Consider the following 25,362-nt stretch of genomic DNA (forward strand, 5'->3'; position numbering starts at 1 on the left):
TGGGTTAACGTTTTAAAGTACCCTTGTCGTGTAATTTTGTCACTTAATTTAAGAACAAAGTGCTATTCTGGAACCGTGAGATGATGGCTTCATTTGAGTTTTAAAAGCATTAACCATGTTAATTATTTTTCTTTTGCTCTCCCTAAAAAAAAAAAAAAATTATAGTTCTCACCACCTCTCATGTCTTCATTCAAATCGTAGGCAGTTTTTATCTCAAAGGCATCACGGAGGTATAATGCCATCAGAGGGTCTATCAGTGACCCTCTGATGCCATTTGTAGCCCTCCTTCCCAGCATTTTACAGAGAATAGGAAGGAAGCTAGAGCAGAAAGTTCAGGAGATCCACCTCAAGTCCCAAGGCAGAGCCAGAACCGGAAAGCAGAACCCCTGGCTCATTTATAAATGAGCTACTAAACCATTCTGCCTGAAGTACCATGCGAGCGGAAGTACATGGAGAACTCAGGAGGCAAGGAGTGGGATGGCAGTGAGAAAGGAGACTGTCGTGGGTCTTTAGCACAAGGATTGGGATAGGATACAAGGTATTTCCCTTTCTGTATACATTCATCAACTTGGAATAGAACATGGAGTTGAGATGACCTTGTGAAAATACCTTCGTGAAATTCAAGGCCAGTTGAGATCCTTGCCCCACCCCCAAGCAAATGGCTTTTCTCTTCTTTCACCAACGTGTCCTTTCTCTCAAGGTGGAAGATCTGAGACTCGCATACGGCGGTGGGTATTACAGAAATGTGAATGGAGGGCACGCGTCGGAGCCGGTGCTCGATGGTAGGAGGAGGAACTCCGCAGTGGAGGTGACGTTTGCAGCAGAGCTGGAGCGTTCCAAACCAGAGGCGGATCCCACACTGTTACACCAGTCCCAAAGCAGTTCCTCTTTCCCTTTTATTTATACAGACCCCGTCTTTAGTACTGACCCGGATCCCAGAGACTACTTTGAGGAAAGGAGTCCTCTGAGCTCCTTCCAACCAAGCTGTAAGTTTGCTGACAAGCACATGAGCACATCTTCTGGCCTTGCAAGCAAAGTGAGTCCAGCAAAGCAGCTAACTTACACAGATGTGCCCTATATTCCTTGCACAGGTCAGCAGGTTGATATTATGCCTCCCCAAGTCTTTTTTTATGTGGACAGACCACCCCAGGTGCCCAGACGGTCCCCAGTCATGGCAGAGGAAAGGGAAAGGCCAGACAGCTGTCTAGAGCCCACTGCAATGAAGCCAGCCAAAAGAAGCCCAAGGAATGTCAGAATGAAGAGCTTTCAGCAAGACTTTCAAGAACTCCAAGAAGCTATGGCCAGGACTAGTGGGAGGAGCAACATCAATGTAGATCTTGAAGTGGAAGACCCAAATTTAGAAGATGCATTTGCATACAGCATTCAAGACCAAACCCCCAAGCGATCCCAGAGCCAGTCAGACATGAAAACGATGCGTTTTCCTTTTGGGTCTGAATTTAGACCTTTAGGGCCTTGTCCTACTCTGAGTCGTAAAACTGACCTTTTTACATATATGTTTGCAGAGCAGGAGTTTCCAACAGTTTTAATGGATCAGGGAGCAGCAGAAAGGTACATAGCTAGTGAATCCAGTGATTCGGAATCAGAAATTCTTAAACCAGACTACTACTCTTTGTATGGCAAAGGAATCAGGTCGCCCATGGCCAGAATCCGCTTGTCTTCTGGTAGTCTACAGCTTGATGAAGAGGATGAAGGTGTTTCTTTCAATACGCCAACTGCTGAAGACAGGACTTTGTTAAAACCATGTAATTACTTTTTAGCTTGAAGGTATGAACTCAGTGAACGTTTCTGGGCCAGTTCCACGTTGTCAACTTGGATAAAAAATAAGGAACCTCTGCACAAACCATTTTCTTAGTTACCCTTCATTGGTAATGAGGGGATCTGCTATGTTTGGGCACCTAGCTCAGGAAAAGATCCAGCTGCTGCCTCATTCCTCAAGCTCCCTTCTTCAGTTTCCGCTGAAGGGGCTCTAGAACATACCCTCTCCTCATCAGCACTGTGGTGGGGCGAGATGGCTACTTGTCATCTGCATTATACATTTCCCCATAGAGACATCGGTGACTGTCAGCATTGTATGATGTTGACAGTATGGGTTGGCATAGCATTGGCCTCTGATGTCTTTTCGTGATTTGGTAGATTGTGACTGTGTTGGCCATTTAGTTTTTAAGCCATACTGTGACTAAAGGTTCCTGTAAAAATGGTTCTGTTTTATGGTAAAGACTTCAATTTTTTTTTTAACATATGTAAGGGGGAACATGGCCATCCTATACCTCAAGAACAAGATGGTGGCATAGAACCTCCCATCAGATGCATCTGGGACTTGGAAGCATTCTAAACCCTGGAATTTCACGAATCGGTCAATTTCTAAAGCCAGATAGATGCCCAGAAGATATTATGACGTTTGACTTACTACTTCTCTACTCTTAACTATGATATGTAGTGACAGATAAAAGTTTACATGTTGGTTTCTCTACTTTCTCCTGTAAGACTTTATTGTTTTGCCATCTCTTGCATGTATGTAGGCAAGGAAATGAGATGAATGGTATTTTAATAAAGAGTGATGGAAATCCATTTACTAAAAAAATAAATTGCAAGTATGATCTTCATTTTGTTTTAGTCAATTTCAGAAATGGCTGGTTCTGGTCTATTATCAAGGGAAGGGACAGTTAGAGAACAAGAAAAAGGAAGGAGACAGGTGAAAATGTAGAGTCAGGGAAGGAGAAGATGTAGAATTGGGGTAGTTGATGAGAAAAAGGATAGTGCTAAAACCAGACTGAGTTCATGAACCAAGATTCATTCTTGAACCATTCAAAATTTCCCTACTATTCCCCCTGGAAGGTCCAATATTCCATTTGAGCACTTTTGTTTATTGATTTTAATGTTAAGTACAACATATTTACAAGATAATGGTAGGTACTAACTTCAAAGAAACGATGCAATTATAGAAGCAAGCTATTTTTTAGAACATTTTATTTATTTATTTGAGAGGGAGAGAATGAGTGAGGGAGCAGGAGTGGAGGGGGAAGGGCAGAGGGACAGGGAGAAGCAGATGCCCCACTGAGCTGGGAGCCCAGAGATGTGGGGCTTGATCCCAGGATTCTGGGATCATGACTTGAGCTGAAGGCAGACACTTAACCAACTGAGCCACCCAGGTGCCAATATGCAAGCTCAATATACATTTATGTAATATATAAATAAATATTTAGAAATATAAATATATATTTTATATAACAATATATAAATGTATATATAGCTTGCATCATGGTATTACTTTCCTAGTCCTTGTATCAGAAAAATTCCTTTTAATACACCTCTCTCTAGCCCTTTCCCACACTCTAGCACTTTCTTCCCTGCTCCTACCCAGTAACATGAATATAAAAAAGCAATTTAAACTTAAGAATATACTGAAGCCTAGTCACCTATATGTTAATCCTATAGATTCTTTTTTTTTTTAAGAAAGATCTTATTTATTTATTTGACAAAGAGAGACACAGCAAGAAAGGGAACACAAGCAGGAGGAGTAGGAAAGGGAGGAGCAGGCTTCCTGCCCAAGCAGGGAGCCCAATGTGGGGCTCGATCCCAGGACCCTGGGACCATGACCTGAGCTGAAGGCAGATGCTTAACGACTGAGTCGCCCAGGCGCCCTAATCCTATAGATTCTCAGAGCTACAGTAAGTTCATCCTTGAGTTTTTCCCTAGGAAAAACTCAAATTCCTTTAAGCTCTCAATTTCTGGAAGTCTCTGTGAAATTTCTTTTCCCCAGAGAACTACAGGGTTCAAATCTGTGTATGACTTCCTAATAAAACTATAGTTGGGGTGACCATACAATGTACTGTCCAACCTAGGGCATTTTTGAGCGAAAGACGACTCTACCAGTAATTGTGTCAGGACAGGGGGACAGATATGCACTGTAAATACCATCAGTGCTTCAGTGTGAAGAATACCTTCTAGTTTTCAATGGAGATGTTGGTGTCCAAGTTCCAACAACAAATTAAAAGGCAGAGGAGACAAAATGTCAAACAATAAAAATTCTGCCTCATACCCCCACCTGGAGAAAACAGACGCTGAGGGCCATGTAATTTAAATATTTATTTTTAAATCCCCCACAACACTGGAGTATGCTTCACCTAGACACAGTTTATAGGACTAATAACTCTAATGAATAAGCAATATGATTCCTAACCATGATGCAGCTGTATTGTAAAGTTTCAAATAATCCATTTATAAATTCACTGCTTTTGTTTTTACAAAAATATTCATTTAACCCATGATATAAGTTGAAAAATTACTTCTAGACCTCTAATAGATTACGAACTGAAACTGTGTTTCAGTCGCAGAGAAGGTGAAAATTTCAACTGAACCATTACTTCAAAATACAATGCATTAAAAGTAATTGTTACAGTATAGGCACCAATGAAAAGAACTTTCTTGGCATATGACATGACCACGACTTACTCAAGTGTCTGAATTATTACAGAAAGAGAAGAGGTAATGGCCACTTTGAGTAAAAACGGTATTCTCTACTTGAAGAACACCTTTCTTCTAATATTTGGCAATTATTCAGATTTTTAGAAATGACTTCGGTGCAAAAACCAAACTGTGCAGATTCAAACAACAAAACGTTAACTACCAAAACTAATTAATATCAATGATTCTACAACTACTGAAATATAGCCCCAGTTTGGAACTTAGGCAGGCGTAATATATATACTGGGCTTTAAAGAAAAAAGGTATTATTACCCATGTAACAGTACCATAAATATAACTGAAAATTAACTGTACAGTCTAACAACTTCTCTACGGACATAGGTCATCCCGTACTATGGTTATTTTCACATGAACTAGAAAATGCTTATTTAAATACCCTTTCAAAAATGAACAAATGATGCTTTTTGCACTGGATAATTATGAAGAACAAAAATGTATAAATAGTTTATAGGACATTTCACTACCATAATGAAAATATGCTGGTGTCTAAGGTATATTCACACCTGTTGATCAGGTACTTAATCACATGAATAACAGCTCTTACTTAAGCTCCCCCAATCCAAGCATATAGTATGTGATATGAGTTGAAGACTTTAAAAATGAAGCCTGACAGATTCCTCCAGGACTGCCAACAACCCATCCTTGGTTAATTAGCATTGCTTGAAATCTCCATCCATGTTAAATAAGGGTTAACCGCCTCTTCCGCAAGAGAAGGTCAATACTACACACCAAGAGGTACCTCCGCTGCTACATGTTGCCTAGACATGCTTCAAACACAGGGCTCTCAAATACGATCATCACTGAGCTGCCTAGAAAATCATCCCAAGTTGGTAAAGGGAGTCAATACTTTTCAGGTTTCATTTCTAAGAGCTTATTAAAGAAAATTAAGAAAGTATGACTTGTTTCTACCTCCCCACCAAAAGTCATTTTTAGAATATGCTTGTTTTTTTTTTTAAAGAGTTTTGATGCTTGATGACTTGCAAACATTCGGTATTTAGGAGGACTTTGAAAGACCTGTACGTTTCATGAGTGTACAGTTAACTAAAGATCAAAACATGAAAGGTATTCATCCCAGTAACTTAAGTAATAATGATACCTAAAAGCAAAACTGTATCTCAACATTTAGTAGAATACAGGTGAAACTATAGTATTAAAAGTTATTCCTTACAAAATAATCTCTTTAAAATATAAAATGATAAACACCATCACAAAATAGTTGAAGAGCTTCTTCCAAATCTGCAATGTCGCAAAGATCCAAAAGGCACATGGAGCTCATGAGTTAAGCACTGTTAAGCTTGAAGTAGCTTTGGTGGGTTTCTCTGGGTCCGTATGAAATAGAAGCCAGTAAGAAGTTCCTTAGGAGGATTCATCTGCTGAACACCTATAAAATGAAGAAAAACTTAAACCTATATACAAATACACATTTGTATTTCTCATCTGTATGAACTCTGCAATAAAGGTACGGATTCAGCAAACTAATTCTTTTACTGAATCTTATCAAGTAGAAGTTAAAATATAAAGAAGTTCAAAAATCTCTTCTGTGGGGCACCTGGGTGGCTCAGGTGGTTAAGCGTCTGACTCCTGATCCTAGCTCAGGTCTTGATCTCAGGGTTGTGAGTTCAGGCTCCGTTGGAGCTAAGGAGGTGTATGCATGTTTGTGCTTGCAAACAAAAGTCTGGTTTCAAAAGAGAACTTAAAAATTAAATGTATGAACTTTACTGAATGGGAACAAAGTTAAACCAACAATTTGAGACAGTGTGGAAACTAAAGTCACTCATAAGAACCTTCTGTAGGCTGTACTGACTTCCTCTACCTACAATCCTTCCCTTAACTTTTCTTATGGGGGCTAAACGTAAGAACTTCAGCACTGCAAACTGCGTGAATAGTAGTATGATGAGGGTACTGGCAAGAATGAAAGCATTCCTAAATGGTATTTATAAGGGCCCAAATAAAAATACACTCCATGACCTTTTGTCTGTACCCCTACTAGCGGGCAAAGGAGAAAAAAGACAGAACAGGCCATTTCTTTCAGGGGGAAAAGTACCTTGTAATACCCAAAGATAACAATTCCAAAAGCTCGTGTTTAAGATGAGCAACAAATAAAATAGTTTTATGCATACAACTATTATGAAGGGACTTAATAATGAAGAAGAGCCAAAATGACTGAATCAAGGTAATCATATTGTAAAATAAACATCCCAGAGAAAAATGTAAAAATAATTTCTTAAATGACATTTCAAGCTTACTTTTGAAATTTTTCAATTAATTTCTTCACCATTTTATCTGTGATGCCAGGACAGGCGGCTTCGGCCACAGCAATACTTTTCTCAAGTTCTTCAATCGCCTGATTCCTGCTAGCGTTATTCTCATCCTGCTGTTTAAGCTGTGGAAGATCAATAGTAATAACATTTGAAATCGCCAGACTTCTTAACATAGATATCCAAAGCTAATGAATCCGTACTTACTTCAGCAAATGCAGGTGTGATTATCATAGACAAACAGCTCAGTGTTTGCACGAGATCTTGCTCCTTGGAACAAACAATATAGATTATGCAGATGATGAAACTGACATAAGTAGTCACGGTTTTCTTACTCTTTAACAAGTGAGGGCTAACTGGAAACCTCTCTCCCATCATCATCCAGAAGACCTCTAACCTCTAGGATTACAACAGATACCCACGATTCCACTGGGTTTATGCATGTCTAGGTTGCATTTAAAAACATACTGATGGCCACTTAAATGACTCCCATGAATAATGGGAATAATTTTTAATAATTTAAATAATGAGTAATTTTTAATGAGCCCAAAGCTAACGGCACATGAAGCATTCTATGGACACAATGAGGTAAACGGGCACTTAGGGGTATTAAATTCTAGTAATTTCTGGCCATCACAATCTCACTGTATTAGTCCACAAGAGTCCTATCGAGAGATAGTGATCATCGCCATGTACATACTGCCCCATTCTGGAGTTTCTTTGGATCAGGCTTCTTTCGCACGGTGGTAAAGCTCCATTCGGGATGAGTATTACTTTCTCTGCTGGTGGATTCCCTAAAGAGATGCCCAAAATACTGATATAAGTTCCTAAATTATTCAGCTTGGTGAAGATACCAAATCAATGCAGCCAGACTCTGAAGAGTTGTTCCGATATATAAAAAATCCCAGTATTTAAAAGCATTTGCGTTCAGTTTTGGGTGGAGACTATTTACTGACGAAGGGCAGTGATCCTCAAATCCTAAGCGTGCATCAGAATGGCATGTGGAGACCTCTCACCACATAGAAAGGCCTGCCCCCACCCCCTCCGCACTCACCAGATCAGGATCTCTTGGAGTGCCTTTTGCTTCTTTTTTAAAGTTCCATGGGCCACTTTCATGGACAACCATGGCCAACAAACCAACAGGGGCACAAGAATCAGCCTGCTATTTTTTATCCTTTTCAAAAGTAGGGCAATTTCTCATAAATGCAGGACTCTGAGAATATTATCGAAAGAAATTTCGTGTTGCCTTTGTGCTGATTCATCCAGTAGAAGAGTAAATTCTGGTGTGACCTACAGACTTCCCTGGTCTACATTAAGTATGGACTTAGAATCTCAGATGTCGAATGTCAATGCTGCAGTTAGAAAAACAGTGGAACCGTTTTAGGGGGGTAGAAATCATATATAGATGAGTATTTTAATGTATCAGTCTGATCACAGTTTAGTATGTGGCCAAGGGGTGGGAAAGGCCCAGAGGTCACTCTCCAGAAGGATTCTGCAGGTTCCCTGCCCCCCACCACCGCTAAGTATGAGAAGACATAGCACCTTATCACTTGAAGCAAACTAATGTAACACTTTTGATCGATTTTTCCCCCCAAATTTTGTAATATACTCAAGTATCCACTAGGGGTTAGACCGAGACCATTTAAAACAAGAGCAATTCACTTCTAAGGAAAAAAAAAGTTTCCAAATTCATTGTACTTACTTCACAGACTGTGATTTTAAAAGACTTCCACAGTTTCTAAAGTAAAACTCTAAAATAAGGTTTGTATTTTATGCTAGAGAAGGCACAGTGGATACTAGCTAAAAGACAGGCAATATTAGAATGAGCTACCTACATAAAAAATTAAATGATTTGTACATACGAATCAGAGCCCTCCGAATCGGATTCATCATCACTGTGGCCTTCTGCCTTCCATCTCTTAAATCGATCTATCAGTTCGGTCAGATAAGAAGTCTTCTTTGAATTTTTTACAATGAATTTGTGTTTCAAAAGTTCTTTTGCTGTAGGACGCTAGGGAAAAATAATAAGGATGCATGAATACTTCCAGGTTCTTTATGATTACAAGGGGTGGTAAAAAATTATTTCAATCATTAAGCAGGAAAGGTACACCTGGAAAGTAGGTCTACAAACATGAGGACAACTAAAATGCTATAGGGCAATAAACAGCTAATTCTACTTTTTGAAGTGGTTCAAGACAACCAAATTAAATTTACTACCTTGGTACCAATTTGTTCAAGCCCAGTGGGCAAGGCGGTAGCCTACCTACCAGCAAACTGGCAGGCAGGAAACCTCTCAAAACCAGAGAATCACATGGCAGGATTTTGAAGGTTAAGTTAAAAACTGAAAAATGTTTCAAAATAGTGCTTTCAAATACTCTTATTATATTTACTGTAAGTTGAAAAAATGGATGACAACTAGCAAGGCTGTAATTTGATCATCAACTACACACGTATGATCCCCAGATTAACCCTTTCTCCATCACCCATTAATTCAAAGTGCATCTAAATGCAAATACCAGGGGCTATAGGGGCTATTTCTCCCCTAGGGCTTTGTTAATATCAGAATATTCACTCTCAATTTAAAAACAGTTACATCAAGAACTGAGTTCTTGTACACTTCTAGCTTCTAGAAGTCACCAGGCAGCTTTATTTTAGAAACAGTAAAGCAACTGTGATCAATTCTGCCAGGTAAATGAGTAGAGCCCCCTAGACTTCAGTAAAAGCGTACGACTCCGTATGCTGGAATTTCTCAATATTAAATTCTTTAAGAAGTGAAATGCACACATCACTTTTCAAGAAAAATGAAAACACAGTTGAATAAAAACCACTGTGGATAGTTACAAGTGTACTTTAATAATGACTTCCTATAACAGGAACTTTATTTCTCAAATTTCTTTCCCTTTGAAATAAGAAATAATCAACAGAATGAAGGAGCTAGGGACCATGAGAAAGTGCAAAAGACACCGGGGAAGGAGAAAAGGAAGAACAGAACTATTAAGAGAGAAGGAAGAATCAGGTTCCTAGAAGGATCTTAGGCAATTTTCACAGTCACTGTATTCCTCACTGCAGAAAAACCCCATTTGCTAATGCAGATTTAATAATCAAAACCAAATAGTAGCAATAGCAATATATACTCACAAATGACGGATCTTTGTTCAGGCAAGCATCAATAAACTCCTTAAAGGACTTAGTAAAGTCTCCAACGAGAGTTGGAGGATTGTTTTTTGGAATAAGGAACAGAACTCTCATCGGATGCATGTCAGAGTTAGGTGGCTCTCCTTTGGCTAGTTCAATAGCAGTGATGCCCAGTGACCAAATGTCAGCCTGATGTAAGAGAGAGAGAAAAAATTAGCCTAACATTCCATTCCAACAGACTGCTATGAAATAGCCTATGGGTCACAAGACGTTAAGTGTCTTAAGAGGGGCACTTGACTGGGTCAGTTGGAAGAGTTTATGAGTCTTGGGTCTTGGGCTCGTCAATTTGAGCCCCACGTTGGGGACAGAGAGGAAATCAATCAATCAATCTTAAACAAACAAACAAACAAACAAACAAAAACAAGGTATCTCAAGAAATGCAATGTAATGTAATAAGTTTTTATTAATTGAATTAATTAATTTTTTTTTAATGACCAAATTTCCTTATGGTTTGCCAGATACCACATTCTAAGCACTGAGAATTCAGGTGGTGAATAAAGCAGACAAAAAAAATCCCTGCTCTCAAGGGGCTTGTGTTCCAACAGAAGAGACAGATGAGTAAATAAATAGTATGATGTCAGACGGTGCTAGGTTCTGTGAAGGAGAGTAAAATTAGGGTAAGGGAATAATGAATGATGGGGTCAAGGGGCTGGAAATTTTACACAGGATGGCTAGGGAAGACTGCTCTGTGAAGTAATTTTTTAAAAAGATTTATTTATTTATTTTAGAAGGGAGGGACAGAGGGAAAGGGAGAGTATCTCAAGCACACTCCATACTAAGTTCCAAGCCCAACATGGGGCTGATCCCCCAACCCAGAGATCATGACCTGAGCCAAAACCGAGAACTGGAAATCCAACTGACTGCGTCACTCAGGTGCCCCTACTGTGAGGTAAGGTTTAGGCAGAGACCTGATTGGAAGAAAGGTTATTCCAGATAGAGGGAAGGGTGTGTGCAAAGGTCCTGAGGCTGGAGTAGTACTTGATAGGTTTGAGGAATAGCAGTGAGGCCCCTGTGGTTGAAGGAGACAGAATACAGAGGAGAGTGAAAGGAGCTGAAGCAGGAGAGGCAGACAAGGGCCAGATCATAGACCACTATGTATGTGATCGTAAAGACCTTGGATTTTATTCTAAGTGGGATGGAAGGCTACTGAAGGGAAGAAATCGAGTCCAAATACAGGAACTTATGATTTAGCAGAAGACTTGATAAAATACTAGCTTTTGAAATACTTTTAAAAGAAGGAAAATTAGGGCAGTTTTTTTTTTTTTTTTTACATAGCATAGCATGTGATATAAAAGCTATTATTAAAAACAAAAGAGTTTTATACAGGTAACACTTTACTTTTGAGTCATAAGCTGACTGCTGAATAACTTCAGGAGCCATCCAAAATGGTGTTCCCACAAAGGTATTTCTTTTGATTTGTGTATCTGTCAGCTGGCCGGCAACTCCAAAGTCAGCCAGTTTAACATCTCCTTGTTCTGACAGCAAGACGTTGGCAGCTGGGGGGAAAAAGAAACAAAAACCCCTCAGCTTCCTTAGAATATAGCTATGTTTCTCAGGGTCATATAAGATTTCTGTGTACCTTTTATGTCTCGGTGAATTTTCTTTTCTGAATGCAGATAGTCCAGACCTTTCAAAATTTCCTTTAGCATGGTAGCGATCTGGAACTCATCAAATGGACCAGCTCGAAGCTGAGGAGGGAAAACACACACACTTTTTATACACAACTGAACAATCTAGTTCAAACCTGGTATTATCTGTGAAATCAGGGAATCACTTAGATATACGAAGCAATTCTGCTTATTAAGCTAACACTGAAACAAATGGGGAAATAATTTAAAAGGTGAGGGAAGAGACTAAATAAGTTAAGTCGAAGGGAAAGCGTTTTTTTCCAAGATTTTATTTATTTACTTGGCAGAGAGAGAGAGAGAGAGAGAGGGAGATCACAAGTAGTCAGAGAGGCAGCCGGAGGGGGTGGTGGGTGGGAAGCAGGCTCTCTGCCGAGCAGAGAGCCCAATGCAGGGCTTGATCCCAGGACCCTGAGATCATGACTTGGGCAGAGGGCAGAGGCTTAACCCACTGAGCCATGCAGGCGCCCCCTGAAAAGGTTTTTAAATGATTAGATTTAATCTCGAAAGATAATATAAGCAGTGTGACCTCTGTACTAGCTCCAAGTTCCAGGGTTCCTAAATATTTACCTCCAAGATTTAAGAAATATGCTTAAACAATGACAGAACTAGATTTCTTTTCCTTTTTGGCTACAAAAAAAGAAATCAGCTACTTAAATTTTGGTGTTGGCTATTTCAATGACTAACTATTTACACTGAACTGATTTTGAGGTAAGTCGGCCCAGAGTACAGTTCTTAACTTTTGTGATCTCAATCACTTTGGAAAGCAGAGAGAATTTTTGAGACTGAAATTTAAAAGTTAGCCAGGAATACGATAATTAATCTATTCAGACTTTCACTGTAAAAAAAAAAAAAAAGATCAAATTGTGAAGGGATACGGTTTTTCAAATAAATGTAACACATTTGCCTTTCTTTCCCCATCTCTGTACCAAAGCCAATCGTTCCAACTGGAATACAAGGAAAGCAATGATTAGGTTTCAGGAGAACTTGTAATGGAATATCTGAAAATCTCTCTTTAAAATAAATGGTTATTTTAAAGTTCTGGTACCTCATAAAGCACAAACAGTGGACTGTACAATATTATTACAGGAAAGGGTGGGAATCTAAAGTCAGCGCTGAGGTAGAGTTCTGTTTGCTGGAAGGAGGGAAGAGGTGGTGAAAATCAAACATCGCCCACTCTGCCTCACACTGGGAGGGATTCACAGCTCTTTGGCACCTTGTGTATTTCATCTTTCATGAATACCATATTTATTCTGAATAAAGGGCACTTTCATGTTGAAATTTAACAGCTTAAAATAGACTCTGTACTTCAGTCTCACCATTGAATAGGAACTGTGGGCTGGCTATACAGTATACTCCGGGGATGTCCATAGTTCAATAGGTGCCTTTCCTAGGTAACATTATCTATTTACTTATAAATCTATCAACTTCCACCCCAAAAGTTTCTATTTAAACAGGAGTGATTAAAGTTGTTCTCAAAGGTGAAAATGGCATTTTACTGATCGCTAGCAATGAAATTCTGAGGGACTACCAAGGAACTGAGAGACCGAGGTCATACTAAGGATTCGTAGTTAGTATCACTGATCCTAATATGTTGACGGGGGCAGAAGACGTATATCCTCAGTTAAAGAAATCAGGCAAGATCTGTAAGGGATACTACTTGTCATTCTAAAGGACTTCCAAAAGTGGCCTGGATAAGCCAGTGTATTAAGTAAGAAATTAAAAAATATATATTTCCATAAAACAAAAACAAAAACAAAAAAGGGGTCCTACAGACCCACTAGCTTATTGGGTATATTTAGGACCGGTTTAAAATACAGGAAACACAGACTCGCAATGAACGGGCTACTGGGGGAGGCTAAAAGGGGGAGACTCCATGGCAGGGAACTGGGAATAGGGTGCTGCAGTTCAGTTTTTCTGGTTCATTATCAGACATAAAACTATTTCAAGGCTTGTGGTTAAAATGTTTCCTTAGCCATGTTGACAACAATGGGAAAAGGAGAAAAAAAAGGGAGTTGGGAAAGAAAGCGAAGGTAAAGTCTATGCAACAGAGACATTTTTTTTTTTCCTTTGGCCATACGACCTTGGGAGAGATCATGATGAAATCTTGGTTCACTGGCCTTGGAGTGCATAATTGAACTTCTCCTCAATGACTGAAGACGGTGACAATGTCTCTAATAGCTAATACCCATGCCTTTGGGGCCGCATACCGGCCTTGGGTACTTTGCCTCTATTGTCCGCTGAGAGTGTGCAATAGAGGGACATCTGCTCTTTCACAGACTATATACTTGTGGGCCTGGGGCTCTCCCCCACTCCTTTAGACTTCCAGCCGGTCCTAATCAGCCAGTCCCAAGGCAGTACATTGTATGATGTCTTCTCTTTTAAGGCTGGCATATTGTTTCCAACTTTTTTCTTTGGTGCTCCTGTTTTATTCTATTAGCCTTATCGTATGAGTTTTTGTTGTAAGCCACCGCAATTCTTCTTGGAAAGAAGTCGGGTATGATCAATTCCATCAAATAACCTACAATAGGCACAAAGTCTGTTCATACACAACTCGTTTTTTTTTCCAATGGGAGAGAATCTTGAGGTATACACTCTGAAATGTTGATGTCAGTTAGAAGTTGTAATCATGCTCCTTTAGTTGGGCACCACCTTAAAGTGAGAAATCCTCTCTGCCCAGCATCCTTCTTATTTCCTCTTGTCCCTAACAGCAGTGCCCTCCCTGCCACCTAATCCTTTCTTCCATTCCCCAAATGCTAGCCTTCATCTGTACAGCACATTTTCTCATCATGCGCCCTCCTTACAAAGGCCAGTTACATGAACTTTATCATTCAATCACAGCGTTCTTGAAATTGAGAAACAAACCTCGAGCAATTATTAATTGCCTTTCTTCTTTCAGTATTTGAGGAAATCAAGGCACAGAGGTTCAATGATGGTTTGTCCAGTGTTAGCCAGCTAGTCAATCGTAGAACGAGGACGAGGACCCAGGTTTCTTAATTTTTTACAGCACAGGGAAGGGATATGGTGAGCACCTTGGGGGACCAGATAAGGTAACTGTGATCAATTTGAAAAGGGCTCTTAACTATATGAAAAGTAGAAGGAGGATCGTGGAGCAACTGGCAGGCTTCTTGTAGCCCTAATGAAAACACTATTGTGAAGGATTATTATACAAAGAAACACCAGTTGTGTTCTATCACTAGAGAGGAGAGAGAGAAAACACGAACTCCAGCTTTGGGGTGTAAGAATTAGATTAGATACAAGGAGGGTAATACCTAACTCAGCAAATGATTAAAATGAGATGAATTCCTAGAAGGAGATGAGACTCTCCGTCAAGTTTAATTACCATTTCTTTAGAAAGCTTTAAATTTGGTTCTGTTTCAAGGACAGAAAATCTCTTACCGTCATTTCTGTTCATAGGATTATTTGAAACTTTGGAGTCATTAGCAGGGAGGATTAAACCCTTTTAGAAATATTTAATCACTCACGGTTGGGAAAACTCATCTCCACTTGAAAATAAGAGTTAAAATATTACTTGATGATCTTAATCATGAAAACACTTTATTTTTAGAAACATCACACTCTATAATTTCAAAAGCAGAAGCATGCTAAGAAAATATAAGTCATATAATATTCAAGACAGAAGGGAACTTAGAAATAACTTCTTCGTTTTATAGGATATCCAAGTCTAAGGAATTTATGTGTCTGGTTCACAGGCACAGATTTAGTTATGAAGACAGCCCCATAAGATCAAACTCCTATAGGCCAGCTCAGTGGTCATCTTACTACACAAAGTTGCCTTTAGTAATGCATACTGAATTTTAAATACAATGTCATATTAATAAAGATTTAAAAGGGGGAGACAGCAATGACAGAATCACACCAATTTAGGGAAAACCACCTGTGTTTCTCAAAGGGATTATGTGTGTGATCACAGCTTCACTGGGTGAAACTTCTCCTGCCCATCGGAGGATTTCAGCACCCTGATCTTTGCCCACTAAAATGGCCCTAGCACTTCCAAGTCATTATGACAACCAAAAATACCATCACATTTCCAAATGGCTTATAGAGGGGCAGAGAGTTCTGTAGGGAACTGGGTCCATAGGCCTCTTTGGTGAGAACACAAGAACCAGTTTAATCACATTTTTAAAAATCCAAGAACGCGGTCTTTTCAGGGAAATCCTTGCGAAGTAAAACTCTAAACTGATAGCAATGGCCACATACACTGCTAATTTGCAGAGCTTTATTTTATTAAGATATTCATGTTTCATTCACATGCTAAGAATATCAGCAATATGCTCAATCCTGCAATCTAGCTCAATCTACATAAGGGCAGGGGTCCCGAAGTAAGAGTTTAACTTGAACATATTACCAGAGCAACCATTCAGCTCACCCAAAAGCCACTGCTTATGCCAGTTAAAAGAAAAAAGTTAAAGTATAGATATGTTAAGTGTATAATTATTTAAAAATACTTACAAGATCCAGTGCTGAACCACCACCCAGGTATTCCATTATTATCCATAATTTTGAACCCTGTAAAATCCATGAAACAATTTAATCATTGTAAACCTGAGCCTAATAACTAGCATAATATGTTAAATCTGACATACTAATGTACTGGTCTTAAAACACAAGTTTAAAATTAGTTGTTTGAAGCCCAGCATATATTTTTCCATAGAACATTACAAATAAAAGTAAAGTTCTGAGTCTTGATCTTCCTCCCAACCTTTTCAGCCTGTGATACGGCTAAATGAAGAACAAATTATTATTTTTTTAATTATTTATTTATTTGACAGAGCTCACAAGCAGGCAGAGAGGCAGGCAGAGAGAGAGGAGGAAGCAGGCTCCCTGCTGAGCAGAGAGCCTGATGTGGGGCTCAATCCCAGGACCCTGAGATCATGACCTGAGCTGAAGGCAGAGGCTTAACCCACTGAGCCACCCAGGCGCCCCCCCCTTTTTAAAAAAGATTTTATTTATTTGACAGAGAAATTATTATTTTTTTAAACTGTTGAACTATTAGCAATTTTTATAAAACCCGGAATAAAGAAACCATAGCCTTAAATTATTATTTTGGATGACTTTGAAAGGAAAAGAGTCACATTAAGGAACGAGGAGGTATATGGAGACTTGTAGAAGTTTTAAATGGAGCCTCTGGGTACCTCCCATGTGATTTTAAGAGTTTGAGTACACTGGTTAGTTTGCCTTATTACGGTTTTTGGCTTTTGTTCTCATGTACTGTACCACTTCTATCAGCCATGATTACTGGGCATTTTTCGGACACATGTGGAACCTAGAAAGGATATTGTTCCTCCTGGCCTCCAACTCCTATTGCCGAGGTACATGGCTAAGAGAAAGGGAGTGTGTAGCTTGAAAAGCATAGAATTACTTGATTATTCTGGAATTCATTCTGAGCTGTACAGAAGGAATGGGGCAAGTTACCTGAAGTATGTAAACTTCAATCAGGTGCACACACACGTGCACACAGGCACCACTCAGCTCTGTCAGATAAAAATTGGAATCAACCATTAAACCTCTTTCAGCGATAGCCTGAAATACGAGGGACACTTCTCTCCCCAAATCATTTCATGAGTGTTATTCTCTGCATTTTTGTGGGACCCCAGATTTGACTCTAAGTGGAATGGTTGATTTTACTATCCTGGCAAGGGGCCAAGTTGTGAATGGCTGGTGTTCTAAAAGTCCATTTTAAGTAAGGTGTTTCAAATTTGAAAAGCAAGCACTTTTCCCATAAAAAATAATGTCGAGGTTCCTAGGGTAGTCCCCCACAAAAGAGAGCTGAACACGACGGTCTCCACAGTGTAGCAGAAAGAATGCCAAAGAAATGACTGTTTACACCCTCATAATGTTTCCAGGGGAAAAACACATTCAGTGTTGTGCTTCAACTTGGGATGCCAGGGACACATTTTTTACCCTTACAGCCTCAGCTGTGGGATAAAGATTCTCGAGCTACTGCCAGGAGCCATCAAACTCTAAACTCCTCAGGAAGTACTCAAGAGTTCCAATCAAAATGTCTACATGTCCCCATGAGGCTGGGGCTTTAGCATGGCAAAAGAATGGACCCCAGTAATAGGACGATGGGTGACACTATAGTGAAGGGACTGGAAAAGAGGCTTAGTATTGGGGCCGGGGGAGGAAGGGCTCCGGTTAAATTAATATGCAAGGATTCCTCCTTTCTTTCTGGATGCTGACACCATGTAGGATGCACAGCGGGGGGTGGGGGTTGGGAGGCAACAATGCGCACCCCCCCCACCCCGTGGCTCTTGACAGCCACCAGCCACTCCCCTATCACAACCTGAAGTGAAGGAAGAAGCAGCCAAGAGTCTTTGCTGGTGGAGGTGTCTAGGGTAGGAAAGAGAGGAAGTATGTTCTCTTAACAGTGGGGAAGGAGAAAGAGCTCTGGGAGTGCTTCAGGTAACTTGTTTTTATGTCTAGAATCAGGCCCTCAGAACCTGAAAATTGACAACCTCACGTGTCTTTATAGTTGATTTTCCAGAGAAGAAAGAAGTGGTTCTCACAAGGCCGCACAGCCTGCGGAATTTTTTCTTTTGCCAGTTTGTTTCTAATCAGCCCTACCTTCTACCTCATGAGCTCAGAATGCTTCCCATTCACCTGATACTTACAAGGCAAACGAAAAGATCTTATTAAACACAGTTCTTCATGAATGAAAGCATCTGTTTTCCGAGTCTGAAACAATGTGTGTCCTTTTGGGGGTGCCGCGGGGGGGGGGGGTTACTGAGCTCAAAACAGAAACTTACCATCTGTTCTCCACTTAAGCATATTCACAGAGAGCTCAAAATGCTATTAAAGTTGTGAGTAAGCAACTTCCAGATCTGAAAAAGGCGGCTTCCTCCTCCCAAGCAAGCCACTGGGTGGGACCAGGACTCTCTGGAAACAGCAGGGAAGGAAGTGGAGCTGCCAGACAGAATTTTCTGCCTGCTTCCTTCTGATTGCCACTTCTGGGGACCAAGTCTCACTAGATGATGGCCACAGGTCTGGCCCTTCAGAAGATTGCTACGCAGGTGTGGGGACTGAAGTGAGGCTCGTGGGGCTCTTCTCTGCTCAAGGAAGCTTTGTCCACAGAGCGTTTTCTGACAGGTTCCTTGTACACAGCAGGCCTCAGGGAAAACACCAATTGCAAACCAAACAAAACTGAAAAGCCTAGACTCTCTGTTTGTGTTCTTTTGGAGGACTACAACTTCTACCTTTGATTTCTGTGAAAAGATGTTTGTGTTGGAGAATGCAAATCAGTATGTTTGGCTTGCTTTTAAATAATTTAAAAGGCTGAGATGATATCTACATACCGGCTGAAAATTCCAAAAGAGCCAGGGACTGTAAACCATGCCCGTACATCCGGCACATTGAAGCAGAGGAAGTCCCTGAAGGAAAAACTCCACTTCTCCACTAATAAAGTGACCCGCACAGTTTCACAACGGGTTGGAGGCGTAAGTTTAAAGTCCTGCATCAACATGGGTGGTCAGGGGTTAGGAAATGGCTTTCTGATCCAAAATTCAGAATGCCTAAAGCGTAAGGACTCCAGAGTCGTACTATTTACTGGGGAGAACTTGGAGCCTAGTGTTAACAAGTTATCTCTGCCACCCCACAAGAAGGCCCCCGAACCCCACTGTTTGCTGCTAAATAGACATTTGGCCAAAGCAAGGAGGGAGAAGGGCTACTGTGAAATTTGGGATTCATTTGTTCATAGAAAAAAAATTTTTGAATACCCATTGTATGTATCTGAGAGATGATTATTGTACTATGTATTAAGTACATGTTGAATTAAATGGGCTGGTCTATGAATCATGACATTGACCACATAATCCAACACGGACAACTAAAGTCAGCCAGTTATCAAAGGACAAATGGTGTCTGATTCCACTTATATAAGGAACCCAGAGTCGTCCAATTCATAGGGACAGAAAGTAGAATGGACTGTGGAGAGGAGACCATGGGAAATTACAGTTTAATGGGTACAGAATTGCAGTTGAAGAAAACGAAAAAGTTCTGGAGATGGATGGTGGTGATGGCTACACAACAGGAAGGTATTTCCTGCCACAGAAATGTACACTTCAAATGGTCAAAATGGTAAATTTTATGATGTATATTTTACCGCAATAAAGAAGAAACAGCACATAAAATTTTAGAGAACCATGAGGGACAGGACAGATCATCTGGCCACATGCCTTACCACCCCTGAGTTCCTTTGTTCCAAACTGGAAGACCATCTCTATACTCCACCCTCACCAAAATGACGCTCAAGTTCTTGTTCAAATGCTACTCCTCCTTGTCAGGGTTACTGTACTTCATGGACCCATAGATACGTGGGTAATATGAAGCAAGTTAGATGTATCTATCTGGGGTTAAGTAGAGAGGCTAGAACCAGAGACCTGAATTCAGAAGGTGTCGCCCTAGGGGCGCGTGGGTGGCTCAGCCGGTCAGGCATCCAGCTCATGATTTCAGCTCAGGTCATGAACTCAGGGTTGTGGGACCGAGTCCCACACGGGGCCTGCACTCGGCATGGGGTCTGCAGGAGGTTCTCTCCCTCTGCCCGTGCCCCCTTTCAAATCAATCAATCTTAAAAAAAGAAAGAAGCTGTCACAACAGAGTGGATGAGATGGACCACGACAAATATGCAGAATGAAAGGAATATACATAGTAGGGCATTCGAAAAGCAAATGTCTGCGAAACTGAATCTAATAGGGGGCTCCTTAGAGCTGTGTTATTTCAAGCTTAAAGCTGTATTTGTTTTGAGAAAAAAAAAAAACATTGTAAGGAGGAGAACATTCTTCCCTCTTAAATTTCCTTTAAGTTTTATAAGAAAACTCCAAAACACAATTTTTAACTAAGGAACATTCCAGAAACATTCACCATAGGCTGGGAATAAACACACACAAAAGTCTCAGGAAAAACAGTGAGAAGGCCACAAAACTGGACTCTGTTCTGGAATATTTTACTTCTATCATTTTTTTTTTTTTGGTATCAAGGTGGTGGTGTGTATGTGGGGGGGCATAGTTCCTTAACATAAACAGAAATCTAAAGGCGATTTTCAGCAGCAAATAAAGGCATGATTCAAATTCTAGTCAATGCCTGAGTGAGCTTCATTTTAAGATTTACATCGAACTAGAAAAATATTTAAAGATTATAAAAGATTTTTCCAATATTATGAGATCAGAAGGGAAGGGTTTGCTTATTTTAGCACTCTTCATAAAGACCAACTTTGTCTCTCAAGAAAATCTGCAGTGAACTAAAATTAAAGGAAAATACTGTGGTCATACTGATGTTTGTCTGGTTTTTACTCTTGTTTTTAAAAATGAAGTTATACAGTGAGCTCAGTCAAAATGAATACCTTGTACATTTCTGCATGTTTCAAGGAAATCACTACAACTGCATACAGTTTCAGAGAGCATATAATTTTCTCTCAAATGCAGTAACTTTTCCTCCAGCTTACAGTGCGGTCTTGGTTATGTATAATATCCTGTGTAAAGACAACCTGAGAAAAACCCTTATCCTACTGTACTCAATTAACCTGACTCACAAAATCCCCCATGTCTTCTGAAATGGAAGGATGCGCCACAATAAACCCTAAGTCGATTGATAATGCAGGCCCCTGATGGTACTTAGAGGATGTAGCCTTGAGTTATATTGACTGCATTAAACAGAACCCTGTTCCATCTGATGTGATTTTAGTTTAAAGAAAAGCAAGCCTACAGACTCTCACTGTTTTAAAATAAATGGAAAATAAAGAAGTCGGTCAATTTAAGTTGGTCACTTAAATAAATATTACAAGGCTATAAAATCATAGGCTATTTCTGTGTGTATATATGCACAGAGACAGACAATACACATGCATTTATTTACTCTAATGTGAATAAATTCAGGATACGAATAATCAGTATCAGCCGGCTGTGGATTTCTACAATTCTATCAAGAAGTGACATGTTTTTTCAAAGTAGTCTTTCATATTGTAGACTTTAATTAATGATGGTAAAGGGGATAAAAATTATTCAGTTTAATCCTTTAAGAAGACATCATGGATAATGGCCCTGATTCATTCACTAGTCTGAAAACATTCTATAATCAAGAATTGGGCATGACAATCTGTTTCTTTAAATATTAAGTAGTCATTGGGTGACTGGTACATGTACACTGTGAAGGGAATTTTTAAAAAACTTTTTAAAGTTCTAGGAATAAATAATACAAACAGAGCTATAATTCATTTTCCATAAGAGTACTGAGTCTGATTCAACAATGGCTATAAGCAACCAATGAAAACAGTCAAAACCATGTTGGTACCCATTTTCAATATAATATAGAATAACCCATTAGGAATAGGGCTTATTTAATATTTTAAGTCAGTCACCAAAGGGAGCTTATCTGTTGTTACAAGTGCCTAAGAATAGCAAACCTTTAGGTTTGCTCTAGAGTAGGTCTGGAATCACCAGAGTCCAATCCAGAAAGAGTAAACCAGACATGCTTTAGAGTAGATCTGGAATCACCAGGATTCAATCCAGAAAGAGTAAACCAGAATCTGTAAACAACACACAACAACAACAACAACAGATTCTTGAGGCTGCCTCAAACCAAGTGTGCTATGGGAATCAGGAGGGAGACCTGAATATATTGAGACTGAGTGACCTTTCAGGATTCCTTAAAAAGAATCTGACCAGCTAAGTAAGTTTTGTAGGTAAGAATTCACAAGCAAAATATGCCACGAAGAATCCAATAATTGTGTGTACAATTAGAGAGAGTAAAGGCTAATACTGAGAAGTGAATTGAATGGTACCATCTCCTCTTGGAACCGCCACCGCCCTCCCCTCCAAATAAGAAAAGTGACTACATGCTTATTTGTGCTGTCTGTACGTTGTACATACGTAATCACAAAATCTGCACTCTGTTAGTGCAACGTGGGATTGTGTGCTCCTTAAAGGCAGGACTGAGTTATTCATTTTTTTAAAAGATTTATTATCAGTGAGAAGAAGGGAAGGAAGGGGTGGAGAGAGAATCAGCAAGCAGACTCCTGCTGGGCGTGGAGCCAGACGCAGGGCTTGATGGATTGAAACCAAGAGCCCGAGGCTCGGCTGACTGAGCCACCCAGGTTCTTCATTTTTCTATCTCCAGCACCTAAGCCGTGTATGACACACAGTGACAGCCTATTTAAGGATTTATTCTACTATGCATTCATTCCACATTCATCTAATTCATGTAATACTAGAATAAACAGGCTTTGTAAAAAGGCAGTGAAATTTTTGATTTCTAAATAAATAATAACTAATATAGCTAGATTATTCTAGGGTTTATTCGGTCAGCAGAATAAAAAAAGATAGCATTAATTCTTATTCAGGCCAGTAGCCTGATGAATTATAAATACACTCTTTTTGACCCAGAGATAGGTGAACATAAAACTAACCAACCAGGATGCCTGGGTGGCTCAGTTGGTTAAACGGCTGCCTTCAGCTCAGGCCGTGATCCCAGCATCCTGGGATCGAGTCCCACATCGGGCTCCTTGCTCCGCGGGGAGCCTGCTTCTCCTCTGCCTCTGATGCCACTCTGCCTGCCTGTGCTCTCTCTCTCTCTCTGGCAAATAAATAAATAAAATCTTAAAAAAAAAAAAAAACAACTAACCAACCATCCAGACTCCTCTGCCCTGCCCCGTAAACCCTGAAAAGCAAAGAACTAACTAATACTGCCTTCCTCTGAAAAATTACAATATGGGGATACAAATTTTTAATTTTAAAGTAATTGTATCTCTACCCAAAGCTAGATTTTTCTATTTATTCTTCACATTTCAATAGACACACATCCTGACCTTTTTTTTTTTTTTTAGATTTTATTTATTTATTTGAGACAGAGAGAGAGAACACAAGCAGGGGGTGTAGCAGAGGGAGAGGGAGCAGCAGACCCCCCACTGAGCAGGGAACCTGACACGGTACTCGATCCCAGGACTGTGGGATCATGACCTGAGCCAAAGGCAGATGCTTAACCGACTGAGCCACCCAGGCGCCCCCAGATCCTGACCTCTAACTCTGGAACCCAAGAATTCTTGGGTTTTACTAACCAGAGTATTGTGTTATGCAATCACATCTCCACCTGCTGTGACCTCAGGTGTCTGCTAATTCCATGATCCTGGAAACTAAAATTCCAACTTCTGTTGAGGGAGGGAGGGAGAACAGATAGTATTCCATTTGACTCTACTTCAACAGATATTTATCATGGACTTAAGATGTGCCATGTCCTGTGCTAAGTGATGTAAAAACCAAGCCTTGTTGAGCTACATTCCCTGCCATCGAGGAGCTCATAATCTGGAGGGAGAGAAAGATGTGTATATAACCACCATAGTTCAACGGAGTAAGTGACGTACTTATATATTCCATCAATTCTAGGTTGAGACAGACTGGACCACTGAGAATTATGTGTCAAAGCCCAGGGGGAAAGCTCTTTCCTGACAAAGGATACGTCTCAAGGACCAGCTGCATTTCTGCTCCCCCATCAACCCGGAGTTCAGGTGTGGAGTAACGGCGCAGCCGAGTGCTGGGATGCATTCAGGATACAGCTGCTAAATCTAAAAACAGTCTATTTGGCACTATAAATGGAGCTGGACTCTGCCTGGAGGCCAAAGACTGCCAAATCCTAATTTAAGACATTGCCTTTCAAAAAATAGATTTAAAAAAAAAGGAAGAAAAACTTCTAATGAAAATACCTTATGACTTAAATAATACAAGACACACATTACCTTTAAATATGATCCGTAGTATTTGGTTACATATGAGCTGTCACACTGACTCAAAACAGTTATTTCTTGCTGAATGTCTTCAATTTCATCTTCGGCTTCCTCGAGGTCTATGATTTTAATAGCAACCACTTGCTGGGTACGGTTATCAATTCCTTTGAAAACTTCTCCAAAGGAGCCTTTCCCAATGCGTTCTAATTTTGTGAAGAGTTCCTCTGGATCAGCTATGTTATTCTAGGGGCGGGGGGGTGGCGGGGAGAGAAAGAAAGAAAGAACACAAATGTTTTGCATCAAGTTTTTTTTACATGAAAGGAAAATAAATCACATAAGACAATAACACATTTTTAAAAGCATACAAACTCCCCTGACTCCCCGCATGTGCTTTGCAATTACAATCCCAAATAGCCAGCTAGTCCATATTCTACAGGGTCACCCACGCTAACTGGGCTTAGCTGATCCTGTTACCACAAACAGTCCCTTGTAACAAATGCTGTCTCTGCTGCCTGCCAAAGGGCCAGGTACTTTTTACTGTGACAACGGCCTTAGCAACATTTTTTTCTAAATACACGTCCTTAGGCAAGGGAAATAGAAACAAAAATAAACTATTGGAACTACAACATAAAAAAGCTTTTGCACATGGAAAGAAACCACCAACCAAGGGACAAAGGAACTACTGAACAGGAGAAGAGATCTGTCAATGATATGCCTAAGATAAGCGGTTAATATTGAAATTACATTAAAACACGTATACAGGCCAACACCAAGAAAGAACAAATAATCTGATTAAAAATGGGCAAAGGACCTGAGTAGACCTTTTTCTAAGATTTATTTATGAGAGAGAGAGAGAGAGAGAGAGAGCGTGCACGGATACACATACACGCAAACAGGTAGGGAGGGAGAGAGAGAGAATTTCAAGCAGACTCCCCACTGAGCCCGGGGGCCCAATGCCGGCTCTGATCCCAGGACCCTGAGATGTTGACCTGAGCTGAAATCAAGAGTCTCATATGCTTAACCCACTGAGCCACCCAGGTGACCCCTG

The 25,362-nt window shown here is 40.1% G+C and overlaps 2 protein-coding genes across 10 annotated transcripts in view; one reads left to right on the top strand and one right to left on the bottom strand.

The window, feature by feature from the left end:
* FRMD7 (FERM domain containing 7) overlaps positions 1-2,624 on the top strand; it is a 48,287-nt gene extending 45,663 nt beyond the window's left edge. For all 8 annotated transcript variants that reach the window (XM_082717685.1, XM_082717680.1, XM_082717679.1 and 5 more), the window contains one exon: positions 701-2,624. In XM_082717685.1, coding sequence (XP_082573811.1) covers positions 701-1,783 — 1,083 coding nt within the window. In that variant the 3' untranslated portion in view covers positions 1,784-2,624. The remainder of the gene's footprint in view (positions 1-700) is intronic.
* A 1,471-nt stretch (positions 2,625-4,095) lies between these two features.
* The window catches only part of STK26 (serine/threonine kinase 26), a gene marked incomplete at its 3' end in the record, with an annotated part of 52,230 nt that continues 30,963 nt past the window's right edge, over positions 4,096-25,362 (bottom strand). The window contains exons 3-12 of one of the 2 annotated variants that reach the window (XM_082717686.1): positions 24,327-24,557; positions 16,058-16,114; positions 11,539-11,647; positions 11,298-11,455; positions 9,903-10,088; positions 8,627-8,775; positions 7,465-7,558; positions 6,972-7,034; positions 6,753-6,889; positions 4,096-5,887 (exon numbers count right to left, since the gene is read on the bottom strand). In XM_082717686.1, coding sequence (XP_082573812.1) covers positions 5,863-5,887; positions 6,753-6,889; positions 6,972-7,034; positions 7,465-7,558; positions 8,627-8,775; positions 9,903-10,088; positions 11,298-11,455; positions 11,539-11,647; positions 16,058-16,114; positions 24,327-24,557 — 1,209 coding nt within the window. Of the gene's footprint in view, positions 5,888-6,748; positions 6,890-6,971; positions 7,035-7,464; positions 7,559-8,626; positions 8,776-9,902; positions 10,089-11,297; positions 11,456-11,538; positions 11,648-16,057; positions 16,115-24,326; positions 24,558-25,362 lie in introns of those variants that run through there. The other variant, XM_082717687.1, reaches the window with a different exon arrangement.

The sequence above is a fragment of the Mustela nivalis genome, assembly GCF_964662115.1.
Source record: "Mustela nivalis genome assembly, chromosome: X".
NCBI lineage: Eukaryota > Metazoa > Chordata > Mammalia > Carnivora > Mustelidae > Mustela > Mustela nivalis.